The 21,777-nt window shown below is 41.4% G+C and overlaps 1 protein-coding gene across 4 annotated transcripts in view; it reads left to right on the top strand.

The window, feature by feature from the left end:
- Nucleotides 1–21,777, top strand: part of adam12b (ADAM metallopeptidase domain 12b) — a 337,966-nt gene that overhangs the window by 276,564 nt on the left and 39,625 nt on the right. For all 4 annotated transcript variants that reach the window (XM_080205642.1, XM_080205643.1, XM_080205644.1 and 1 more), the window contains 5 exons: nucleotides 5,999–6,176; nucleotides 9,160–9,249; nucleotides 11,111–11,306; nucleotides 12,986–13,094; nucleotides 19,636–19,834. In XM_080205642.1, the coding sequence (XP_080061768.1) occupies nucleotides 5,999–6,176; nucleotides 9,160–9,249; nucleotides 11,111–11,306; nucleotides 12,986–13,094; nucleotides 19,636–19,834 (772 nt within the window). The remainder of the gene's footprint in view (nucleotides 1–5,998; nucleotides 6,177–9,159; nucleotides 9,250–11,110; nucleotides 11,307–12,985; nucleotides 13,095–19,635; nucleotides 19,835–21,777) is intronic.

Below are 21,777 nucleotides of genomic sequence, written 5' to 3' on the forward strand. Positions count from 1 at the left end.
CCTCCTTCTGCACTGTAGATTCTATAATTCTGTCTAATTTCACTGCCACTGGTTCCTGAATAAATATGTTAAATTTATATTAATAAATAGAAACAGTAGCATTTAACACTGCTTCCATGCACCAAACATATAAACCTTTCTGTGAGAGTATGGGTAAATAGTATTACATCTCTCTGTCCCTTCAATGACTTGTAAGGGAACAAATGGGTAGTATCTAGCTTTGAATCTGGTGCAAAAGTCAGTCCTGTCATCGTCAATCCAAGGCCATTGAACGTTGTGTGAATACACACACACATGCTATGAAACTTTAGTTTGTCAGTGTTTTTCTCCATTTATCAACTGCAGGGGATGTAATGTTTCTGTTTACCAGATTTAAACACAACCAATCTATCTTGTTTTTTTATCAGTGGGTTTCCTGCAGATGCAGATGTAATTACTTGCCAACACGCAACCTTGCTCCAAACTCATCGTTCTTTCGCACTAACTCATCTTTCTTGTGCACAATGGTTTGTAAATTTCCAGCAGCACGAATAGTGTTGCATTCAAGCACACAATTTATCCCTTTCACCCGTGTTTTTTCTGTAATTTATTTTACTGGGGAACTGCAACAGGAGAAAAATCAGGAGGAGGGAGATGAGCCGATCGCTTATAAGTTAGAGATGATTACAGCTACTTTACTTGGCTGCCTGATTTCCTCCAGGAAAAACTGGTGTCTGAGTGAAATTCCCAGTGTGGACTGGAGACAGACCCCTCTAGAATAACGCTGTCAGCTTTGATGAATTAGCTCTCAGACTCCACTTTATGCTTGGGCCACAACTTCAAAGTATTACTGTTACATTTGTGAATTTAATTTTTTGTGTCAGTCTACCCAGGCCATGTGTCAAATCTCCCTCAGATCACACCAACATTAGATCTTTATTAACATATGTTTTCCTTGTCACAAAAGTATTTTTATGTACTTCACAAAAATAATATTTCACATTGTCTTTCATTAAAGATATTTGGAAATAATGCGGACGTTTGATATCGTAGCAATATTAAAATGATGATTAGAAGGAGACTGCAAAAAGCAGTGTGGGGTGCGCAGACAGGAGGTATAGTGCCTGAAGGTTTAATCTCAGAACTTACCTAAATTTTTTAAATCCAAGCCGCAGCAGGGAGGCCTGTGGCATCAGACCACAACTAAAAACCTGAGAGCAAATAGGGAGGGAAAGGTCATGCATCAGAGGGGGAGTTGGGTGGAGGTTACCCCAGAAAGGTGGGATGTTTGGATGGGTGGGTGAGGGGGTTGGAGTGAGGGTGGTACGTGAGCAAATGGCCATCCAATCATAAGGAGGCTTACTTGATGAGCCAAGAAAAGCATTCCTGCTCCTCATGGCCCACAGTCAGTGCTAGAAAGGCACTTAATTGTTAGGTCCAGCTTTGGACACTGAGCCTACAAGCACAATATCTAACACAGAGTTAACATCTGAAGCACATAGCCTCGTTAAAATATTGGTATTAGGGTCCTGCCTCTGGCGGTTAGACCCCTGGCCTCCAACTCATCTCTGTTGAAACCGGAGAGGTTACAATCTGAAATTGAAGAACTCAGTGTCGAGTGGAAAGGCTGTAAAGTGGCAAATTGAAAGATGAGGTCTGGCTCCTCAAGCCTTTCATTGAAACACTGCTGGAAACTGGGGACAGAAAAGTCAGAGTAGGAGCAAGATGCAGAATTAAAATATTGGGTAATTAAAGTAACCGGTTATTTAATTAGTTAAGACTTTCATTCAGTCAACATTTTTAATTTTATTAATGATTGATTTACCTAGTTTTAAATTATTTATTCTATAAAATAACAGTTATATTTTCCATTCAAGAGCAGAAATGTAACACTCACCAACCACTCACCTACCTGCTCTCCTTTAATGTCACTCCTTGATTAGTTACCACAGTCTCTCCCTCCCTCTCTCGGTCCTCCAGGTGCTCTAGTTTCCTCCCACATTACAAAAGACGTGCTGGTTAGGTGCACCGCCCATGCTAAATTCTCCCTCAATGTACCCAAACAGGTGCCAGAGTGTAGCAACTAGGGGATTTTCACACTAACTTCATTGCAGTGTTAATGTAAGCCTACTTGTGACTAATAAATAATTAAACACCTCCACAGCAGGGATTCTCCAGTGCCACTGCAGTGAATAGAGTTTTGGTGAGTGCCAAATTCTCCAATCCTGCTGGCAGTGGGGCGGCTGAGGTTGTGATCAGAGAATCCCATCCTCTGTTTCTTTCTTTCTCTCTCTCTTTCTCTCTCTCCCCTTTTCTCCCTCTTTATCTTCACCTGTTGTTTTCAGTTATTGGTTCCACTCTCACTATGCTCTGAAGCCTCTGGTCCTTATATCTGTATTGCTATTGGTCACTAGTCCTGCTTTTATTTTGTGGATCACTTAATAGCCATTTCTCTGGACTGGTTTTCGGGATTTTTGAGTGCCTATAGAATGCTTTGCTATTTCTTTTTCATTCCTTGATACCTTAATTTCTGTTTGTTGTGCTATAATGTTTTTGTTTACTTCCTAACCTTTCCATGTTCCTCATGGTCACGCTTTCTTCTGTTATTTATGTACATAGTATATGTCTTTTGTTATAGTTTTAATTATGTCCTTTTTTAATCACCCATTACTGGTTAGTTTGCTCTTGCTTTTTAGTGGGCTATGTTCCTTTGGGAACTCGATCACAGCTTTAAATGTTTCCCACTGCTGTTGTGTTTTTGTGTTTATCAGTATCTTATTCCAATCCACTTCCTCGAGTTCCATTCAATTTCACTTCATATCAGCATTTTCCAATGTATTATTTTGGTCTTTGACCAATTTGAGTTTTTCTTAATACTTATCTTAAATTTTAGTATGTTATTATTGCTGTTGCCTAAATATTTCCATACACTTTATTTCCTTATCTATTCTGGTTCATTTCCCATTATTAGACCCAACAGTGCTCCCACTCTTGTTGGGATCTTTATGCACTGGGTAACAAAAGAGTTCTGCATGCATTGGAAAAGCTCCATTCCTTTTACCCTTCTCACTAGCTGTTCTTGCCAGTTTGTCTTCGAGTCGTTAAAAATTTCTTTGATAGTTTTTCTACATCTTCTATTCGTTTCACATACTTACTTACATATTTCTTCCTCCACCACCATTCCACTACCCAATTGTTTGGAGCAATTTTTTTATGCACTTACAGGAAGTGGGCTTTGCTGGCTAGGCCAGCTTCATTGCCCATCCTTAGTTGTCCTTGAGAAGGCAGTGATGAGCTTCCTACTTGAACCCCTGCAGTCCATGTGGTGTAGAGACACCCCCAGTGCTGTTAGAGCAGGAGTTTCAGGATTTTGACCCAGCAGCACTGAAGGAGCAGCAATCTATTTCCAAGACAGGGTGATGAATGACTAGTTGGGGAACCTACAGGTGGTAGTGTTCCCGGGTATTTACTGCTGTTGTCCTTCGAAATGGTAGCAGTTGTGGGATTGGAAGGTGCTTTCCTAAGGAGCCTAGCTGTGTTCCTGCAGTGCATGTTGTAAATAGTACATACTGCTACTACTGTGTGTTGGTGGTGAAAGAAGTAAATATTTGTGGAAGCAATGCCAGTCAAATGGGCTGCTTTGTCCTGGATGGTGTCCAGCTTCATGAATGTTGTTAGAGCTCCGCTCATCCTGGCAAGGAGAGAGTATTCTGTCATATTCCTGACTTGTGCCTTATACATGTAAACAAACTCTGAGAAATCAGAAGGTGAGTTCATCACTGCAGGATTTCATAGCCTCTGACCTGCTCTTGCAGTCACAGTATTTATATGCCAAGTCTAGTCAGTTTCTGGTCAATGGGAACCCCCAGGATGTGGATAGTGGGGGATTCAGCAATGGTCATACCATTGAATGTCAAGGAGCGATGGTTAGATTTTGTCTTGTTGGAGATGGTCATTGCTTGGTGTCTATGTGACACAAATGTTACTTGCCAATTGCTAGCCCACGTCAGGACACTGTTAGTGTCTTGTTGCATTTGGACATGATGACTCACTTGATGAAGGGGCAGTGCTCCGAAAGCTTGTGCTACCAATAAACCTGTTGGACTTTAATCTGGTGTTGTGAGACTTCTTCCATTTGGGCATGAACTACTTCAGTATCTGAGGAGTCGTGAATGGTGCTAAATATTGTGCAGTCCATTGCACCGTTGCTTGTGGAGGGGTCACCTGTGGCCCTGTGTCTGTTGGGGCTGAGGGAAGTTTTGTTGGACCCCCGATCTCAGTAAAGAAGACGTTGCCATTTCTATCAGGCCCCCCCCCCCACACACACACACACACACACACACACAAGCTTGATGGTGGGAACCACGCCTCCAGAGAATGTGGAGAGTAAACTCAGCTGTGTAGCTGGCGAACTACATGCCGGTTTTCTCACCCAAGTCAGCATTCTGTGCACAGAGTGTATTGGGTGGAATTTTATCAATCACGCTCCCTGCCTGATGGTGAAGGCCCTATAAGGACTCTATCTGCCAATACCCACATTTGAACAATAATGACCAATAATGACCCTGCCCTTCAGGGTCATTTACTTACCTCAACTGACTGCATAGAATGGAGGGTTTGATCAGGCTGTAAGTTCAGCCATGTCCCACAGAGCAGTGAGTACAACACTGGACTACCCCCCTCCCTCTGCCTGACCCAGGACATCAGGCCCTTTCCACTTCACTCCTCCATGCCCATGACCCCACCCTCTGCCCTTCTTTGGATCTCACTCCCACTCCTCCATGCAGTCGAACCTCAACCTTTCAACCCCTATTGACCCTGCTTACCCTTCTTCATCTTTTCTGGTCCCGAGCCTCCATTCTCCTGCTCTCATCCCTTGTGCCTCAGCATTTAACTGCTGACCGTAGACACAACTGCACAAACCCAACTGTTGCATTACATCTTTAAACGAGTGTGGACCAGATGCCATGAGATTCTCAAATGCCGCTGACTATACCTTGAAGGCAGAATGTAATTTTAAAATTAGTACCTATTCATGGGTTGCAAATGTAATGCAAGCACAAACCTGCCCCACAGTATGGTGTGAGGCCTGACACGCTACAAGGATGTCACTGACCTAATCTCTGCATCTCAACCTGCCATTAGGAAATTGGAGTTTACGTCCTGCGTAACTCTGTCACCCTGTCGCCACCTTTCCTGCTCCTATGAGCTCCATAAAATCTCCCCCGTAAGGGTCAGGAATAAATCCACTGGCAATAGCAACTTACATTCATATAATATCATGTCTTTAACATTGAAAACATCTTAGCGTTATCGTCGAGCGTTACATTTCTGCTGGCTAAAAGATTTGTTCTCATGGTTGTCAGTTGTAATTGTAGTAAAACACTCAGCTTAATTGACCAATACTGTGCCTATCTCCTATAGTTCTAACAATCTGGACTCAATTAGAGGCGTACAAGGATTGACAGGAGGAAATTAGAAAGCAATGATACCGTTAAGAACAAACTGCAGAAGTGCTGGAAACACTTAGCAGATCAGTCAGCATCTGTGAAAAGATGCGGAACCTCCGTCAGAAGGAATATAACGGGTTATATTTTAAAAGAATGTAGATGAACAACATGGGTGCGATCTTACTGCCCGTTCATGCTTAGCTCCCACTGTAGTGAAAACAGAGATTTTGGCAACAAACCAAATCTCCGTTCACTGAAGCAACTTGGGAAAATCCCACTGTGAATGGTCAGAAAATTCCGGCCAATGTATTTTGGCTGTGAATGTTGGCATTATGTGAGATGTCTTAATCTTCCACTGATAATCATAGTCCAAAATACATAAACTATCATGAGTAGTATATATTCTGAGCAAGGTTGAACCTGGAATCTTAGTTTGCAAACCAAGTTAATTAACCAGACTTTCTTTCCTCTGTTTGCTATTGGTGACAGTTGATAGAGAAGAAAGAGGGTATAAGAACACAGTTGCTTTGAGTTGCACATTTAGGCTTGACACTGTTTTTCTTTTTCAGATATCCTTTTCCCACAGTGTTTAGCAGCTGTAGCAAGAAAGACCTGGACAGTAGCCTGGAAAAGGGAGTTGGAATGTGTCTCTTCAACATGCCAGAAGTAAAAGAGCTCTATGGTGGGCAAAAGTGTGGCAATGGATATGTGGAGGAGGGCGAGGAGTGTGACTGTGGTGAACTTGAAGTAAGGACGACCAAAAAAGACTGAATTTCTTCCTTGTTTCTGTCCAATTTGAAATTCACTCTTAGGGGATTCGTGTCAAGCTTAATTCTGTGTTGAGTTTTTTCACAAAATAAATTATAGAATGGCAATGATTAGAGCCAACATACTTAATGTGGCTGTACATAATATAAAGCAGTACCATAGTAAATCAGTGGTTGAACAAAAGAAGTTCAAAGCCCCATGTGTGTCATCAAAACATTTATACATGAAGTAGTTATAGCACTAACTTCCACAGCTTAAAATCCTGTGGGGCCAACATGCTGCAATAGAACAACATTCTCTGTTACAGTTTTAAAAGAAAGTAGCAGACTGAAATACCCATTCGGGTTTTACAATAAATATATCACTCATTGACTAGTTTGACCCACCCTCTATTTGACATTAGCATGTATGTGACAAATCTGTGATTCAAAAAAGGAAATAATTGTGAATGTTACAATACTAACTATGCTTGCCTTTCAATAAATCACTACCAAAAGGGTCGGATAGCTCAGTTGGCTGGACATCTGGTTAGTTTTTTTTTCCTTTCAGTACTTTAGCTCTAATCACAAAAACCAATTCAAATTAAGTCCAAACATGGTCCCACATGAGGAGCAAACTAGATCCAAGCTGACGAGACAAGACAAAACATCACATCCCATCTTGGGTTCGATCAAACAAGATCCAAGCTGACAGGATGAGGCATTACAACTAACCCCCGTACTGGCTGAGGTTATCCATGAAGGCTCCACCTTCTCAATCTTGCCTCTTGCCTGAGGTGTAGTGATCCTCAGGTTAAATCATCACCTATCAGCTCTCCCCCTTAAAGTCCTGTGGGATCGTGGCTACTTTACCTTTACTAAGCAGTATTGTTGATGATTTGAGAAATCTGTTGCCAAGAAATGATAGGAAGCTTTTGCTACCGAAAAATCTGAATCATTCACAATGTTTACAAATAATAACTTCTGGAACAATAATAGGGAGCCCTGTTCTGCAAAGGACGACTCTGTTATCAATGAGTTAATTTTTCTTGGCAGTTGAACTTTAAAAAGCCTTTGATAAAGTTCCACACGACAGCCTATTGCTTAACTTCAAAGCTGTAAAGATTCAGCGTAAAATGCTGGCAATGAGTAAAGAAACTGTTTGAAGGGTGGAAAACAGTGAATTGTCATTAGAGGATTTATGTTGGTATGGGGGGATTCTCTGACCTCACCTGTGCCCACCTCACTGCAAATGAAAGGGGAGAATTTGGCGTTCTCACCAAAATTCTGTTCACATTCAGCAGCATCAGAGAATCCCAGTTGTGAGCAAGGACAGAGGTTTTCAGCGACTGAATGGACCCATTGCTATTTCTAATTTATATAAATGTGCATTTTGAAACTTGATATAAAATAGTCATGTTTGCGGACGGTAGCCAAAACGAGGTTGGAGTCACAGTGGAGTCACAGGAAAGAGACAGTGGGTGGGATTCTCTAGCCTCCCAGCTGAGTGCTTCTCTGTAGCCAGAGGTGGCAGCATTGCTTTCCGGCAATAGGGTGTCCTGGTCCCACTGCTGTCAATGGGATTTCCCATTGATTCCACCCCATGTAACTGGGAAACCTGTCACAGGGGTGCACTGTCAGTGGGACCAGAAGAACCTGCCAGCATGAACGGCTGGAGAATTCCAGCCAAAGTTTTTAAGTGGGCAGAAAAATGAAATTTAGTGCAGAAATGTGTAAAGTGCTACCACCTGGAAGAAAAAATAGATTGCATGCATAGTCCTTAAATGATGTTGAAATAGTATGAATGAAGCTGAATAAGATTTAGGAGTCTAAATAAACTCAACACTAAATATATCCAACCAATCCAGAAAAACAAGCAACAAAGCCAATAATGTGTTGAAATACATAACTAAAAATACATAGCTATAAAGTAGAGTAAGAGGAAATAATTGTGAAGCTTTGTAGTGTTCTATCCAGACCATACCTTAAATAGTCATCCAACCCTAGTTGTCAAAAAGTCTGAGAGGCAATGAAGCACCAGTGGGAATGCAGAGAAGAGCTACTCATAATCCGCAACACTAGAAATCTAAGGGATGAGAAAGGATTGTAAAAACCTGAGTTTTTCTAGCATAGAAAGGAAATATCTGAGCAGCGATGTTACAGATATATATGACTGCTGATATTGTAGAGGAGGTTCATCCAAAATATTACCTTAAATTAAGCTACATAAGTAAAATTAAAGGACAGAAGTTCAAACTTGTTAGTTAATTTTACGACTAATGTCTAGAGACTTTGCAAAGAATAATCAACATTAAAATGAGGTTACTGATGAAACAATGGAGACAAATACCTTGCAATCATTGAAGAAACAGTTGAATGTTGCAAGTTGGGTAATTACGGTTTATCTGACTGAATAGACAAAGATGAACTGAATGGCCTTCCTCTTGTGAAGTAAATCTACGCGACTATATCCTACTGATGGCAGCAGCAAGCAAAAGTGATGCCTTTGCCCAAATGGCAATGAGAAAATCTGTGCCAAATTGTCAGCCCTTACACTAGAGAGGTGTTGTACACACGGAACAAACAGGAACATCAGCTTGCATTGTTTTTGAGGTTTTAGGAGATAGCCAAATTAGACACATGTTAGCAGGTTTATTGTGGCTTTTAGAAATATTATCAGTTGATCAAATTATCCCACTTGTGTTATTAATTTTACCTATTCCGATACCTATGGCATAAATGAATATCTGAATGAAGCACAAAGGATAGCACAGTTGATAATACCAAGCAGTGACGTAAAAATGGCTCATAAGTAATCAATTAAGGTTTCAATCTTTTGATGTATGCTGACAGACTTTTGCGCTTTGTTACCTAACAGTAATTACAAGGCCAAAATGTCTTCTCTTCCAGTAACTGTCCAGTGCTTTGATTTTTGAGTATTAATGAACATAAATAATCCAATCAGTTTGTTTTTCTTTGTTGAGGAATGTACCAATCCATGCTGTAATGCGAGTACCTGCACCCTGAAGCCTGAAGCAGTGTGCGCACATGGACTTTGCTGCAAAGACTGCAAGGTAACAGAATCCTTCAAGAACTGAGCTTTTTGCTCTCACCGAAACAATAACATATTTTATGTCAGCCGTTCTGAAAAAGTCTAATCTTTATAGAAGTGATATTTAGTTTTAGTGGTTTGGAGCCCATCCACTGACTGGAAAACCAGCAATAGCCGTCGCTGCAGCCACTTTTAGAGGCCCAATGGAATTAAGCCCTAATCGGCCACTTACCTTCCCATCTTTAGGCTTCCTGACTTGTGTGAGGGGAATTTCCCCCCCCACAAATCCTGTTCCAGGGTGCGTAAAGTTGGCATTGTGATTAGTACTGTCATAAGTTCATAATTTATAGGAGCAGAATTAGGCCATTCGGCCCATCAAGTCTGCTCCACCATTCGATCATGGCTGATATGCTCCTGATCCCCATAACCTTTCAACCCATTACCAATTAAAAATCTGTCTAACTCCTCCTTAGATTTACTCACTGTCCTAGCATCCACTGTTCTTTGGAGTAGTGAATCCCACAGATTCACAATACTCAATTTCTCCTCAATTCTGTTTTAAATTTGCTACCCCTTATCCCAGGACTATGACCTCTCATCTTAGGATGCCCCACCAGCGGAAACATCTGCTCCACCTCTACTTTATTCATGCCTTTGATCATCTTGTATGCCTCAATTTGATCTCCCCTCATTCTTCTAAATTCCAGAGCATATAGCCCTAAACTGTTCAATCTCTCTTCATAAACAAATCCCTCATCTCTGGAACCTCCTCTGAACTGCCTCCAATGTCTCTACATCTTTCCTCAAATAAGGGGACCAAAACTGCCTCATGGCTCCAGGGAGTCGGGTTCGATTCCAGCCTCTTTCCTCTGGTTTCCTCCGGGTGCTCCGGTTTTCTCCCACAGTTTAAAGATGTGCAGATGTGGATTGGCCATGCTAAATTGCCCCTTAGTATCCCAAGATGTGTAGGTTAAGGAGATCAGCAGGATAAATATATGGGGATAGGGGGATAGCGTGGTAGAGTGGGCCTGGATCAGATGCTCTCACAGAGCATCAGTGCAGACTTGATGTGCCAAATAGCCGCCTTCTGTTCTGTAGTGATTCTATGATCTCCTATCTCTAAGAGTTATCAGCCATTCAGAGCTTGATTACCAGCAGCATCACTAGGAGCTGTGGCCAATGCCAGTTCAGCAGTGTGGCCTTGACAGAGGATTGATGTTGGAGCCTCAGGCATGAGTTAAGTGGAGGAAGGAGGTGGAGATGAGGACCATCAGTTTAAAGATCTGTCAGGGGCGGGAAGTGGAGGTGATGGAGGATGGTGTCTGATTCTGGGCCCCTTTTTTCCCATCAGCAGGTGCCTCCTACACTACATGGACTAGCGGTTCAAGAGGGATCACCATAGGCATTAAGTCCTAACTTTGTCCAGTGATGAAAAAATAAATAAATTCCAATTTCCAAATTATCACAGTGGGATTTGAATTCACGTTCCTGTGCAGCAACATAGTACTGGCATGTGTAGAATCCAGTGTTATTGAAACAATAATGATGAACATATGATAAGGGGGAATTATCATGCAGGTTTTCCTCTGCATCTGCCATAATTTCAGTAGAAGACCCAGAGAAACTCTCGAACGGGACAACTAAGAGAACAGCTTCAGAAGTTTACTCTCATGTGTCATATTATTATTGCTTCAGTTAAAAAATGACCACTTCCAATTTGGTTAACATGTTGTTTGAATCAATATTAAATGTTAATGTTAACTTTCACTATATGTTTTCTGCACCTACAAACGACCGTCATTCTATTTGCACAATTTCCAACTGCATAATGTAACTTTCAACCCATTAATTTATTTTCTTTTTTTGTTAATGTACGTTTACAGCTGAAGCCTCCAGGAACCCCTTGCAGAGATTCCAGCAATTCATGTGATCTGCCTGAATTTTGCACTGGAACGAATGCACAGTGTCCAGCCAATGTATATCTACACGATGGTCAACCCTGTCATAAGAAGGATGGTTACTGTTACAATGGGATGTGCCAGACCCATGAACAGCAGTGTATTACTCTCTGGGGACCAGGTATATAATGATTAGCTTAAATCCAACAACACTATAGTGCAAAAAATTGCATTATCTGATTATTTTTGGAGAGTATTTAAGGCAAGAAGTTAACATTGCTATTAAGATGTGAGACACTTTCTAGTGCCATGCCATGAGGCATGTCAATTCATTCTCCTTATAACCGTTTTACTTCAATTCTTACATTTGATAATTAGATTGTTATAAATTGAATTTACTATTATTAGCCTGACAGGGAGGGAACTAAGTGAGCAAAATGTCTAGATTCTGGGATTTGCAGCCCTTGAACTAAATGTTAGGAAACGTGCAATGGGTCACAGGTCAGCCTGCCTGTTAATTTTGCTTCACTCTCTACTTCAGTGAAGGATCAAAGAAACAATCTGTGTTCTACTGTATGGTGCTGACTCACCTGATGAAGGAGCAGTGCTCCGAAAGCTTGTGCTACCAAATAAACCTGTTGGACTTTAACCTGGTGTTCTGAAACTTCTTGTTATACAGTACAGCATGAGATATACCTCAGCACCTGCCTTGAAGCTGCTTTTAAGCTATTGTCATTGCTGATTTTATTTCTGATCCAGGATCTGACGTTTGCCTAAAGCAGCCACCACAGAAGTTGAAAAGCACCTACTCCTGAATTTTCCAATGCATGACATTATTATTATAGAGGATCTTTGGAGACATGCTTATTTGATTGACTTCAGAGGCTGCCTGCCAGTAACTTCTTCCTGTTACAGCTGAGTTGAATTTCATCAGCCTTTAATGAAGCTGCTAAATGGAAAGGTTTCAATAAAGGAATGTTCCACCTTCGTGGCTAGCAGGCAGTCTTTCTGCACGAGGTGTTAGTGAAGTGGTATTAGCTCAAGGGGCAGAGAAGTCTGGAGCATATAATTTGGAGTGAATTTGAAATGAATGAGGAATAGATGGCTCATGACGAGGATTGAATTATTATGATCATAGGATACTCCAGGTAGATTTGAAAAGCTAAACCCTGCCCCCACCCCTCCAGCAACCCAATGTTAGTAAATCAGCTTTTATATTTTATTTGAAAAGTGCTGCTAGGTACAAATATGAGGGGAACACTATTCTTTTGAGTTGATTTATTATTGTCACATGTATTGGTATACAATGAAAAGTATGGTTTCTTGCACACTATACAGACAAAGTATGCCATTCATAGAGAAGGAAAGGCAAGAGTGCAGAATGTAGTGTTGCAGTCATGGTTAGGGTATAAGTTAATGCAAGGTAGGCCCATTCAAAAGTCTGATGACAGCAGGGAAGAAGCTTTTTCTTGGGTCGGTTGGTACATGTATTCAGACTTTTGTGTCTTTTTCCCAAAGGAAGTAAGTATGTCCGGGATGTGTGGGGTCCTTAATTAGCTGCCTACTTTTCCGAGACAGTGGGAAGTATAGACAGTGTCCATAGGTGGGCAAGTGATGGTTTGAGTGATGGACTGGGCTTCGTTCACAACCCTTTGTAGTTTCTTGCAGTCTTGGGCAGAGCAGGAGCCATACCGAGCTGTGATACAACCAGACAGAATGCTTTCTATGGTGCATCTTCCACATTGCATCAGTTTGGTACTGTCACTGGTACAATACCACAGAAGTTTCATTTCTGGGACTTCCTTTATTCACCTTAACAAGTACTCAAAGAAGTGACTAAAATTGTTCTGACTCCTTTAGGTGCTAAACCTGCCCCTGGAATCTGCTTTGAAAGAGTAAACTCAGCGGGTGACCCATATGGGAATTGTGGGAAGGACTCGACCGGTTTGTTTGCAAAATGTGAGATCAGGTACAGACAATACATCTTCTTTCTTCTCAAGAGACAAGCAATTGACTTTTCTATCTCATGATTTCTCGACCTGAAAACGTACGGAAGTATAGAAAACCTTTCATGAACTTTTACAAAGCTGCACTTAACTTTTGTTTTTTGACCACCATTATAGTACCAAATGCTTATGATTTACTTCCCTATTTACCTCAAGTAACTGGGTATTTGTGGGTGAATTTGTTATATTTATCTGTACAATGAATTGAGGATATCATATTGAAGTGTTACGCTCTCACGTTATGAGAATTTTGGATGAGTACAGACTTAAGTACACTGCAAACTAACTACCTGTTTTTGTTTAATTTAGCAGCAATAGCAGTTTGTCTTCTTTTGTGACTGATCAAGTGTATCTGTAATCTAGAATAGGGCTATTTAACTCTTATGTGTCATTTCTTTGGTAATTTCTGGACATAATGGTCCATAGTGAATGATGCCAAGGATGATTCTCCCAGCCTGCTACTCAATTTTTCCAGCAGGTTATATTGTATTTCCAACAATGATATCAAATTTTGTTAGGAGCCCACACTAAATATTCAATACGACGATTTCATTTTTCCCAGTGGTTCAGATTAATGCTTTGCTCACGCTGCCTATTTTATAGCAGTTTACACTTACAGAACTATTTTTTTTGCTGAGCTAGAAAAGGTCAGTCTGTCAGCTTCTCAAGGAGGATATTTGTTTTGGAGATATTTTGAATGTAAATTCCGATAACCCCAAGGCTTAAAAATGAGATCATTGCCAAAGTGGGGGATCGATCCAGGTGCAGACAGTTCTGCATGCACTGCGGGAGGCCATCAAGTGGACCACAGCAAATTGTCCCACTAACCTCATTTGTATGTTACTCCTGAGCTGGCAGTGGGGTGGGCGGGGAGGGAGTGGAGAATGAGAGTTGTCGCAGTTCTCGAGGCAGTTTGCCATTTACAGCGAGGGACTTAAATTCAGCTGGCTGGAACGCCAGGCTTGTCCTTGGCTCTACATTCAGTTTAAGAAAAGATTCAAACGTGCCTTTTGGATGGCGGCCTGCAGCAGAACAGTTAAGCACTGCTGGTTTGTCTGCTGAGTACCTGAAACACATGAGTACGGTATGCACAGTGCAAGCTGTGAGCAGTCGCAAACAATCCACACAGAGAAGTCTGAAACTGTTGCTGAACATGGAATTGGGGAACATTATGCCAGTTTTTGCGGCAGGGGGTGGGAGGGCACACCCTGGACAAGTACAGGGCCCCACAGCCAATATAGCAAGCAGCCCCCTTCTGATGCAGAATGAGCACGTACCTGCTGCACATCATACATCATTCACACAGAGATATATTTAGTTAGAGTTCATTTAAATTTGAGGCATTTTCATGAAAGGCATGTGTTCCCGGTTGGGCCCAGGTGGCTGAATTCCACAACTAATAGAAAAAACCTTTTGACCAAGGAAATTACTTTTTTGAACAGGCATTGAAGCAGCAACATCTCATTTCATTCCAATTTCAGAAAACGAAGCATCAAACATGATCTTTGTGTGAAAGTACCCCAAGTCAATTCTGGATGGCTATGCATGAATTTATGAAAGTAGCAACAGGGACACTCTGGAGCTCTCTGTTTTTAAAGATATGTGGAATCATGAAAGTATATTTCAAACCAGATGGGGCCATAATGAAGCATTCGGTTTGAGTTGAACCAGAATATTTCAAGCAAAATGCGGTGAACTGACCTTGCCTTCAGTTTTTGGGTTAATGCAGCCTTTGGGTTGACCCTTAATTCCAAACTAGTTTGAACAAGCTGATTCTTGTAGAAAAGTGATTCTGTGCTAAATTCTCTAGGAAGCTGAGGCTTTACATGCAACTAACCCTCGGGACCCAGACTGGCAAGGTTCTATTTGATGGACTTTTATGTAAGACCATATTTGAAGGACAAAACTCATTCTTGATATTTCTTACAAAGTCACTATATAAATAGGGAATTTAAATTCCTTATTCAATTACCACCCAAAATCCTTAATTTTTAATAAACACTTGTAAATTTTGTATGCCTTGTTCAGTTCGTCATGGAAAATTGTATGTTTTGAAGTTCATAAGATATAGGAGCAGAATTAGGCCATTCAGCCCATCAAGTCCACTCCGCCATTCAATCACGGCTGATATGCTCCTCATCCCCATTTTCCTGCCTTCTCCCGATAACCCTTCAACCCATTGCCAAATAAAAATCTGAGTTATTTTGGTGAAAGGCTGATATTGATGCTAAATGGATAGTGTAGTGAACAGACATTCCTGTTTGAAAGTCTGGTTTTTGCACAGTTTTGGATTTATGGCTGATTACCGTACTTTGAATATGCCTGAAAGTAATAAAACAGACACAAGCAGGCCTAGCAATCTCAAGAGCAATATAGTGGGTTCCACTCAGCAACCTCTGCTGAACGTGTGCAGTTTGCTTCAGTGATGGCTCAGGGACTGATTGAGAAGGTACACAGGTTTGTGGAGCTGGTGAAGGTCCCCAGGGACATTCAATATTTGCAGGAGGACAGGAGCTGCTGCTGCTCTGTTTGACATCATGTCCTTCTGCAGACTGAGGGGTATTCCTGGTGATATGCCTGCAATCAAACACTCCCTTTCTCCTGGTGAATCTCAGAAGGTGCCCAAAAAGTTCTCAGAGATTTTCAGGAATAACTGTGTTAATGAAACCTTGACAAACTGCCCCTAAAAATCTCCTAATATGTTTCAAAAGTCTTAAGAACATAAGAAATAGGAGCAGGAGTAGGCCATCTAGCCCTTTGAGCCTGCCCCGCCATTCAATAAGATCATGGCTGATCTGTCGTGGCTCAGTTCCACATTCCCGCCCTCTCTCCATAACCCTTAATCCTCTCGCTTATCAAAAACCCATCAACCCGCGTCTTAAAAATATTTAGCGAGGCAGCCTCCACCACTTCAACGGGCAGAGAATTCCAGAGACTCACCACCCTTTGAGTGAAGAAGTTCCTCCTCAACTCCGTTCTAAACCACCTCCCCCTTTATCTTGAGGCTGTGCCCCTTCTTCAAGCCTTCAGCAGCAAATAAACATTAAAAGGTGATATAGCTTTAAGTACTGCTCAAGCTCTCACCAAGTACTCGTTTATTCCTAACTGGCTAGACACTGTTGGGAGATTAGATCAAGTGAGTATCCACCCAGATACTGTACTGCTCTGTTAATGAATGTTAGCAAGAAAACCAAGTGACAAAGAACCCCTTAACAAAGGTCTGGGTGGCCATTCCTAGCATAAGAATTTTACTGCTTTACTAAATGCTGCCTTACATTAAAGATTCAGCTTAAGATTCGGTATTTGCGTCTGAAAGCTCTTTAACACTAAGGTATTTAGAGAGAATTGCCCTTTGTGTTTTATTATAACAGGCTGACAGAAGTTCCAATAGCACCTTTGGAACAAAGAGCTGGTGCTATTTTACCAACTCAACAATTCTTTGTTGACATATGAATCATCGTAGAATTCCTGCAGTACAGAAGGAGGCCATTTGGCTCATCAAGTCTGTACTGACCACAATCCCACACAGGCCCTTTTCCTGCACCATCACACATTTACCCTGCCAATCCCTCTGACACTAGGATCAATTTACCATGGCCAATCAACCTAACCCGCACATCTTTGGATTGTGGAAGGAAAATGAACGACCTGGAGGGAACCCATGCAGACATGGGGAGGATGTGCAAACTCGGCATGGACAGCCACCCGAGGCTGGAATTGAACCAGGGGCCCTGGCGCTGTGAGGCCACTGTGCTGCCCCATGAACAGACTAAGTGTCAAATCTGAGATGATCCATAGGAAATCTTGGCCTAGATTTTGTGGTTGTACTAATAACAAAAATTTGCCTGTCCTCTGGATTTCTGGAGTTTGTACCTGTACAGTTAGACCCAGAAATCCAGAAGTTGTTGTCCGTGATCCCTCATTTCTCCATGTCCCCCAAGACTTCGTTATCCATGTCCCCAAAGAGTGTCAAGAATGGAATTCATTGTACTGTGGAAACTCTTACCCCCCTTTGGTCTTGCTGTTAAAACTCTTGCAAAGGATGCACATTGTTATTTTAACAGAGTTCTCAGTTCATAATTACTGATAAAGAGTAATTTCATACTTGTTGAATGTTTAATTTCTCCATTATGCTAAGAAATTCCAAATATCTTTAAAGTATGTTTGATAATGATATTTTATTTTTTATCTAAATGCCATCTGCATGTCACAAATATTTGCTTTATTCTTGTGAAATTTAAAATTTAAAATGAAAAGATTCAGTTCTTCTTGGTTTGCTGACTGTGAGAATACTTCAAAGCAATTGGCTGTGTATCCTGCTTGCTGCTGGACCCTGGAGATGGTCTTGACTGGATGCCAGATTCAAACTAATGCAGGAAAAGGGGAAATTCACAACAGAACCTCACCAGGTCTTTGAGGGCACTTTTCTTCGAAGTCAGCAGCACGCACCATTGTTTCATTAATCTCTGCAAAATCCAGCCCCTTAAATTTGATCTGCAAATGCATCCATGGATGAAGGACACAGAAAACTTCTCTTCTTACAAACATAATGGATTATAACTCCTGGGTCCCCTGAAGGGTTAACCTTCTTTGGACAGTTGTGCTGCACTGAGAACCAAGTAGCAAAAGCCATTTGAAACGTTCATTTCAGATGATTCTGCCAGTTTTATACATACAGTTATTCCAAGAGAGTTAGGAGGAAAAAAAGGACACTTCTAACTTCAGAGTAACTTTTTAAACACCCAGACTGAACCCCACATGGGACACCTCCTACACCCCCTCCACACCCCCCAAACTGCTACCCCACCCCCACCCCCACCCAATGTCCAGTTCACCTGTCCCAAGGCTGGATCCTGCTGCCAATTTTTGAACTCCCACATCCCATTCACTTGCTTTGCAACGGGACCTTTAAACACCCCTGCTCTATGGCAGCCAGTGCCAGGGTGCTCAGCTCCTTTTACACTTCACTTCTGGAGCTGTGGATGTGCTTGGTTTCTTCAGCCTCGCTCAGCCTGAGTCAGGATGGGTAAGACAAGCACTTTTCAATTTGAGCGCAGGTAAGTCGCGACAGAGTGGCAATCCGTCACTGATTGCCACTTTGAGGAAGTTAGGGGCCAAAAATATTTAAAATAGTCTGATGATTAGCACACTCACCATGATTTGTAACTTGGTCATATGGCTTAGTGGCCATCTTTGTTCCCCACTAAAAGATATAGCAGAAAATACAAACTGGTTGTAGACAGAATTCCATCAGAGCAAGAGAGTCTGACAAGCAACTGACTGCTTCAAGCAACTAAGCAGCTAAAGTGCCTAATCCCAGCACCCTGAAAGAGGACAAGGGACTCTCTCACCTCTAACCTGTTCCATCTTCAAGCTCACCTGAAAAATTAACTCACCAGGAATGTCAGCAAGAGGAACCATCGTGAAGAAATCTCTGCGTTTTCAAGATCTTTTCAAGATTTCAGCGAGTAACAACTCAACTGAGAAGTATCAGACCTGCACTGAATTAGAGACGGAGTTAAATTTGATCTTTATAATTTCTGTTTTACCTTCATCTGTATGTAACTCTTGTGTTTGTGTGAAAATGCAGGTGAGTCATGTGAGATTCCATTAACCTCCAGGCCAAATGGGGAATAAAGTAACCATTTTCATTTAAAATGCACAAAAACATTTGCCAGTTTATGAAAAGTGACTCAATCACTCGGAGGATAAGGAAATACATCCATCCATTTACTGATGTGTTTGATAGGGGAAAATAAACATCTAAAAATTCTCCATGATTGAATGCAAAATAATTCCTTCCAGCAGAATACTGATACGTACCTGAATCTACTCAGCAAAATTATTTTCCACACGTACAAGAACAACTCCACTTTATGCCTAATCATTTATACAGTGCACAGGAGCCTCCTCATTTATTTATTGCCCAGTAAATTTGGCAGCTAAGGCTGTGCATTACTGAAATGAACTGCAAGTTGTAAGTTTTCCAAAGATGTAAACTAAGCTGAATGAAGCCGATTTGTAACATAGTCAGTCAAAACAGCCAGACTCAGGAGTTGTGAAGAATAATGTTAGACTGAAGGAGAACCCTCTGGTGGTTGCACAAACAATTGTTAAGTCAAATTAAAAACCTATTATGGGTATTGAGATTATCACACATTAAAAATTAATCTGAATTTCTCTACAGATATTCTTCTTCTGTTAATGTGCTTTGCAATGTGTTACATCAATAAAAACCAGAAAATTCTTAATTTGATTATGTGATCTGGTTATTGAGTGGAGATTTTGAGAGAACTTGAAAGACATTCAGTGCTTAACAGGTTCACTTATTTGTAATTCCTGAAGTTAGCTGAGTGCATTGGTATGCATTTGTGAAATTCTTTCCAGACTTTTTACCTAATCGACTGAAGTTTAATTATCCTGTGGAGTACAGTGTATCATTTGTAGCTTTTGTCTTTCCACTTCAACTGAATGTCTACACCGTTTGTCTCTTTTTCTTAACAGAGATGCCCAGTGTGGAAAAATCCAATGTCAGGGAGGAGCGAGCCGCCCTGTTATTGGAACAAATGCAGTCTCCATAGAAACTAACATCCCCTTGCAAGAAGGTGGCAAAATCTTGTGTCGTGGCACACATGTTTATCTGGGGGATGATATGCCTGACCCGGGACTTGTGTTAACCGGCACCAAATGTGGCGAGGGGAAGGTAGGAATAAATCATAATCAAAATTCTGTTGAACATTGATTCAAATAAACATTCAGATGTCCTCTCCAGATAGGATTTCTTCTTGTTATATACAAGTGGAATGATATTCCGTTGCATCAGGAACACTAACAGCTCTATTAGGAGATTAATACTTAGGAACATATTGATAAAATTGAACAGTTTAGTTTTATTTATTAGTGTACAAATAGGCTTACATTAACTCTGCAATGAAACTCACTTAGTCGCTACCCTCCAGTGTTCGAATGTACTGAGGAAGAGTTTAACATGGCTAATGCACCTAACCAGTAAGTCTTTCGGACTATGGGAGGAAACGAGAGCACCCGGAGGAAACCCACGTAGACAAAGGGAGAACGTGCAAACTCCACTCAGTGACCTAAGCCAAGAATTGAACTGGGTTCTCTGATGCTGTGTTAGCAGTGCTAACCACTGTGCCACCATGCTGCCATTAACAATTGTGTCAGCTGCAGACACCTGACATTAACCATGATTTGTTAATATAATAATTTGTTTCTGAGCACTCACTAGTTTCCTAGGATCTAATAAGATATATTGGGGTAGATTTGTGTGGTCCCTTTAAGGACCAATCTGGAGAGTAAGGGTCACATGACCCAGGGAATCAATTGGGGAGCAGGGTGGAAGGTCATCCCGGTAAGCATAGCCTTCTGTACTCATAGAATCCTACAGTGCAGAAGGAGGCCATTTGGCCCATCAGGTCTGCACCGACCACAATCCCACCCAGACCCTATCCCCATAACCCCATGCATTTAGCATAGCGAGTCCCCCTGACACTAAGAGGCAATTTAGCATGGCCAATCTATCTAACCCACACTCTTTGGACTGTGGGAGAAAACCGGAGCACCTGGAGGAAACACATGCAGACATGGGGAGAATGTGCAAACTCCACATAGACAGTGACCCAAGCCAGGAATTGAACCCGGGTCCCTGGTGTGTGAGGCAGCAGTGCTAACCACTGTGCCACCATGATGCCTGATGTCAGAGTCATCTTGGGAGCTGATTGCAGCCACAAGACTGCAAGCTTCTGAATACTTTAACCTGCGATAAGTGAGTTGTGTTTTCCCTAAACGGGTGAATGAGCATCTTTATATTTAGCGACAAAGATTTAAAAAAAAGATCCTCAGATTGTGAGTATCCAGTTTACACTGAAGGTGAGTGAAGTTGAGAGGAAAAACAAGATGCCCCTCTTTGGACAGATAGACTCCATTTGACTCCTCCACCATGACTCCCTCAGTGAACTTGTAGAATTGGTAAGGTCAAATTTCCAGCCTAAACCATCAGACATACTCCAGAGATTCAAATTTAATTCAAGGCGGAAGCCCCTGGCAAAACAATTACGAATTATATCACTAAATTAGAACAGATATTGGAGGCACGGTGGCACAATGATTACATCTAAACCCAAATCATTTTTGAGAATGGTAAATTACTTTGGGCATTTTTTAACAAGCTCCTCGATGTTATTGGCCCTCTTGCATATTCTGCTAAAGAAACACCAGCACTGGTCTTGGAAGACTCTCCAGAAAGAAGCTTTCAACAAATTAAAACAATTTATGCATTCTTCAAACTTGGAAGGACATTTTGACTGGACTAAAGAGCTGGTGTTGACTTGCGACGCCTCCCCATAAAGCACTGATGTGGATGGTGAATCTGAAAGGCCAATAAGCTATGTCTCAAGAACTGTTTCAGAGACTGAAAAAAGCAACTCACAAATTGAGAAAAAAGCGTTATCAGTAATTTTTTGTGCCATGAAATTTCACCAGTCTATGTATGATCAGCACTTTAGAATCATTTTGACCACCAGTCAATTTTAGGTTTTCTAACAAAGACAAGGGTACTCTGCCAATCACATCGGCAAGAATTCAACATTGGGCATTAATTCTGTTCGCCTACAAATATACATTCAA

The sequence above is a fragment of the Carcharhinus amblyrhynchos genome, chromosome 17 (assembly GCF_965287045.1).
Source record: "Carcharhinus amblyrhynchos chromosome 17, sCarAmb.v2.hapA, whole genome shotgun sequence".
Lineage (NCBI taxonomy): Eukaryota > Metazoa > Chordata > Chondrichthyes > Carcharhiniformes > Carcharhinidae > Carcharhinus > Carcharhinus amblyrhynchos.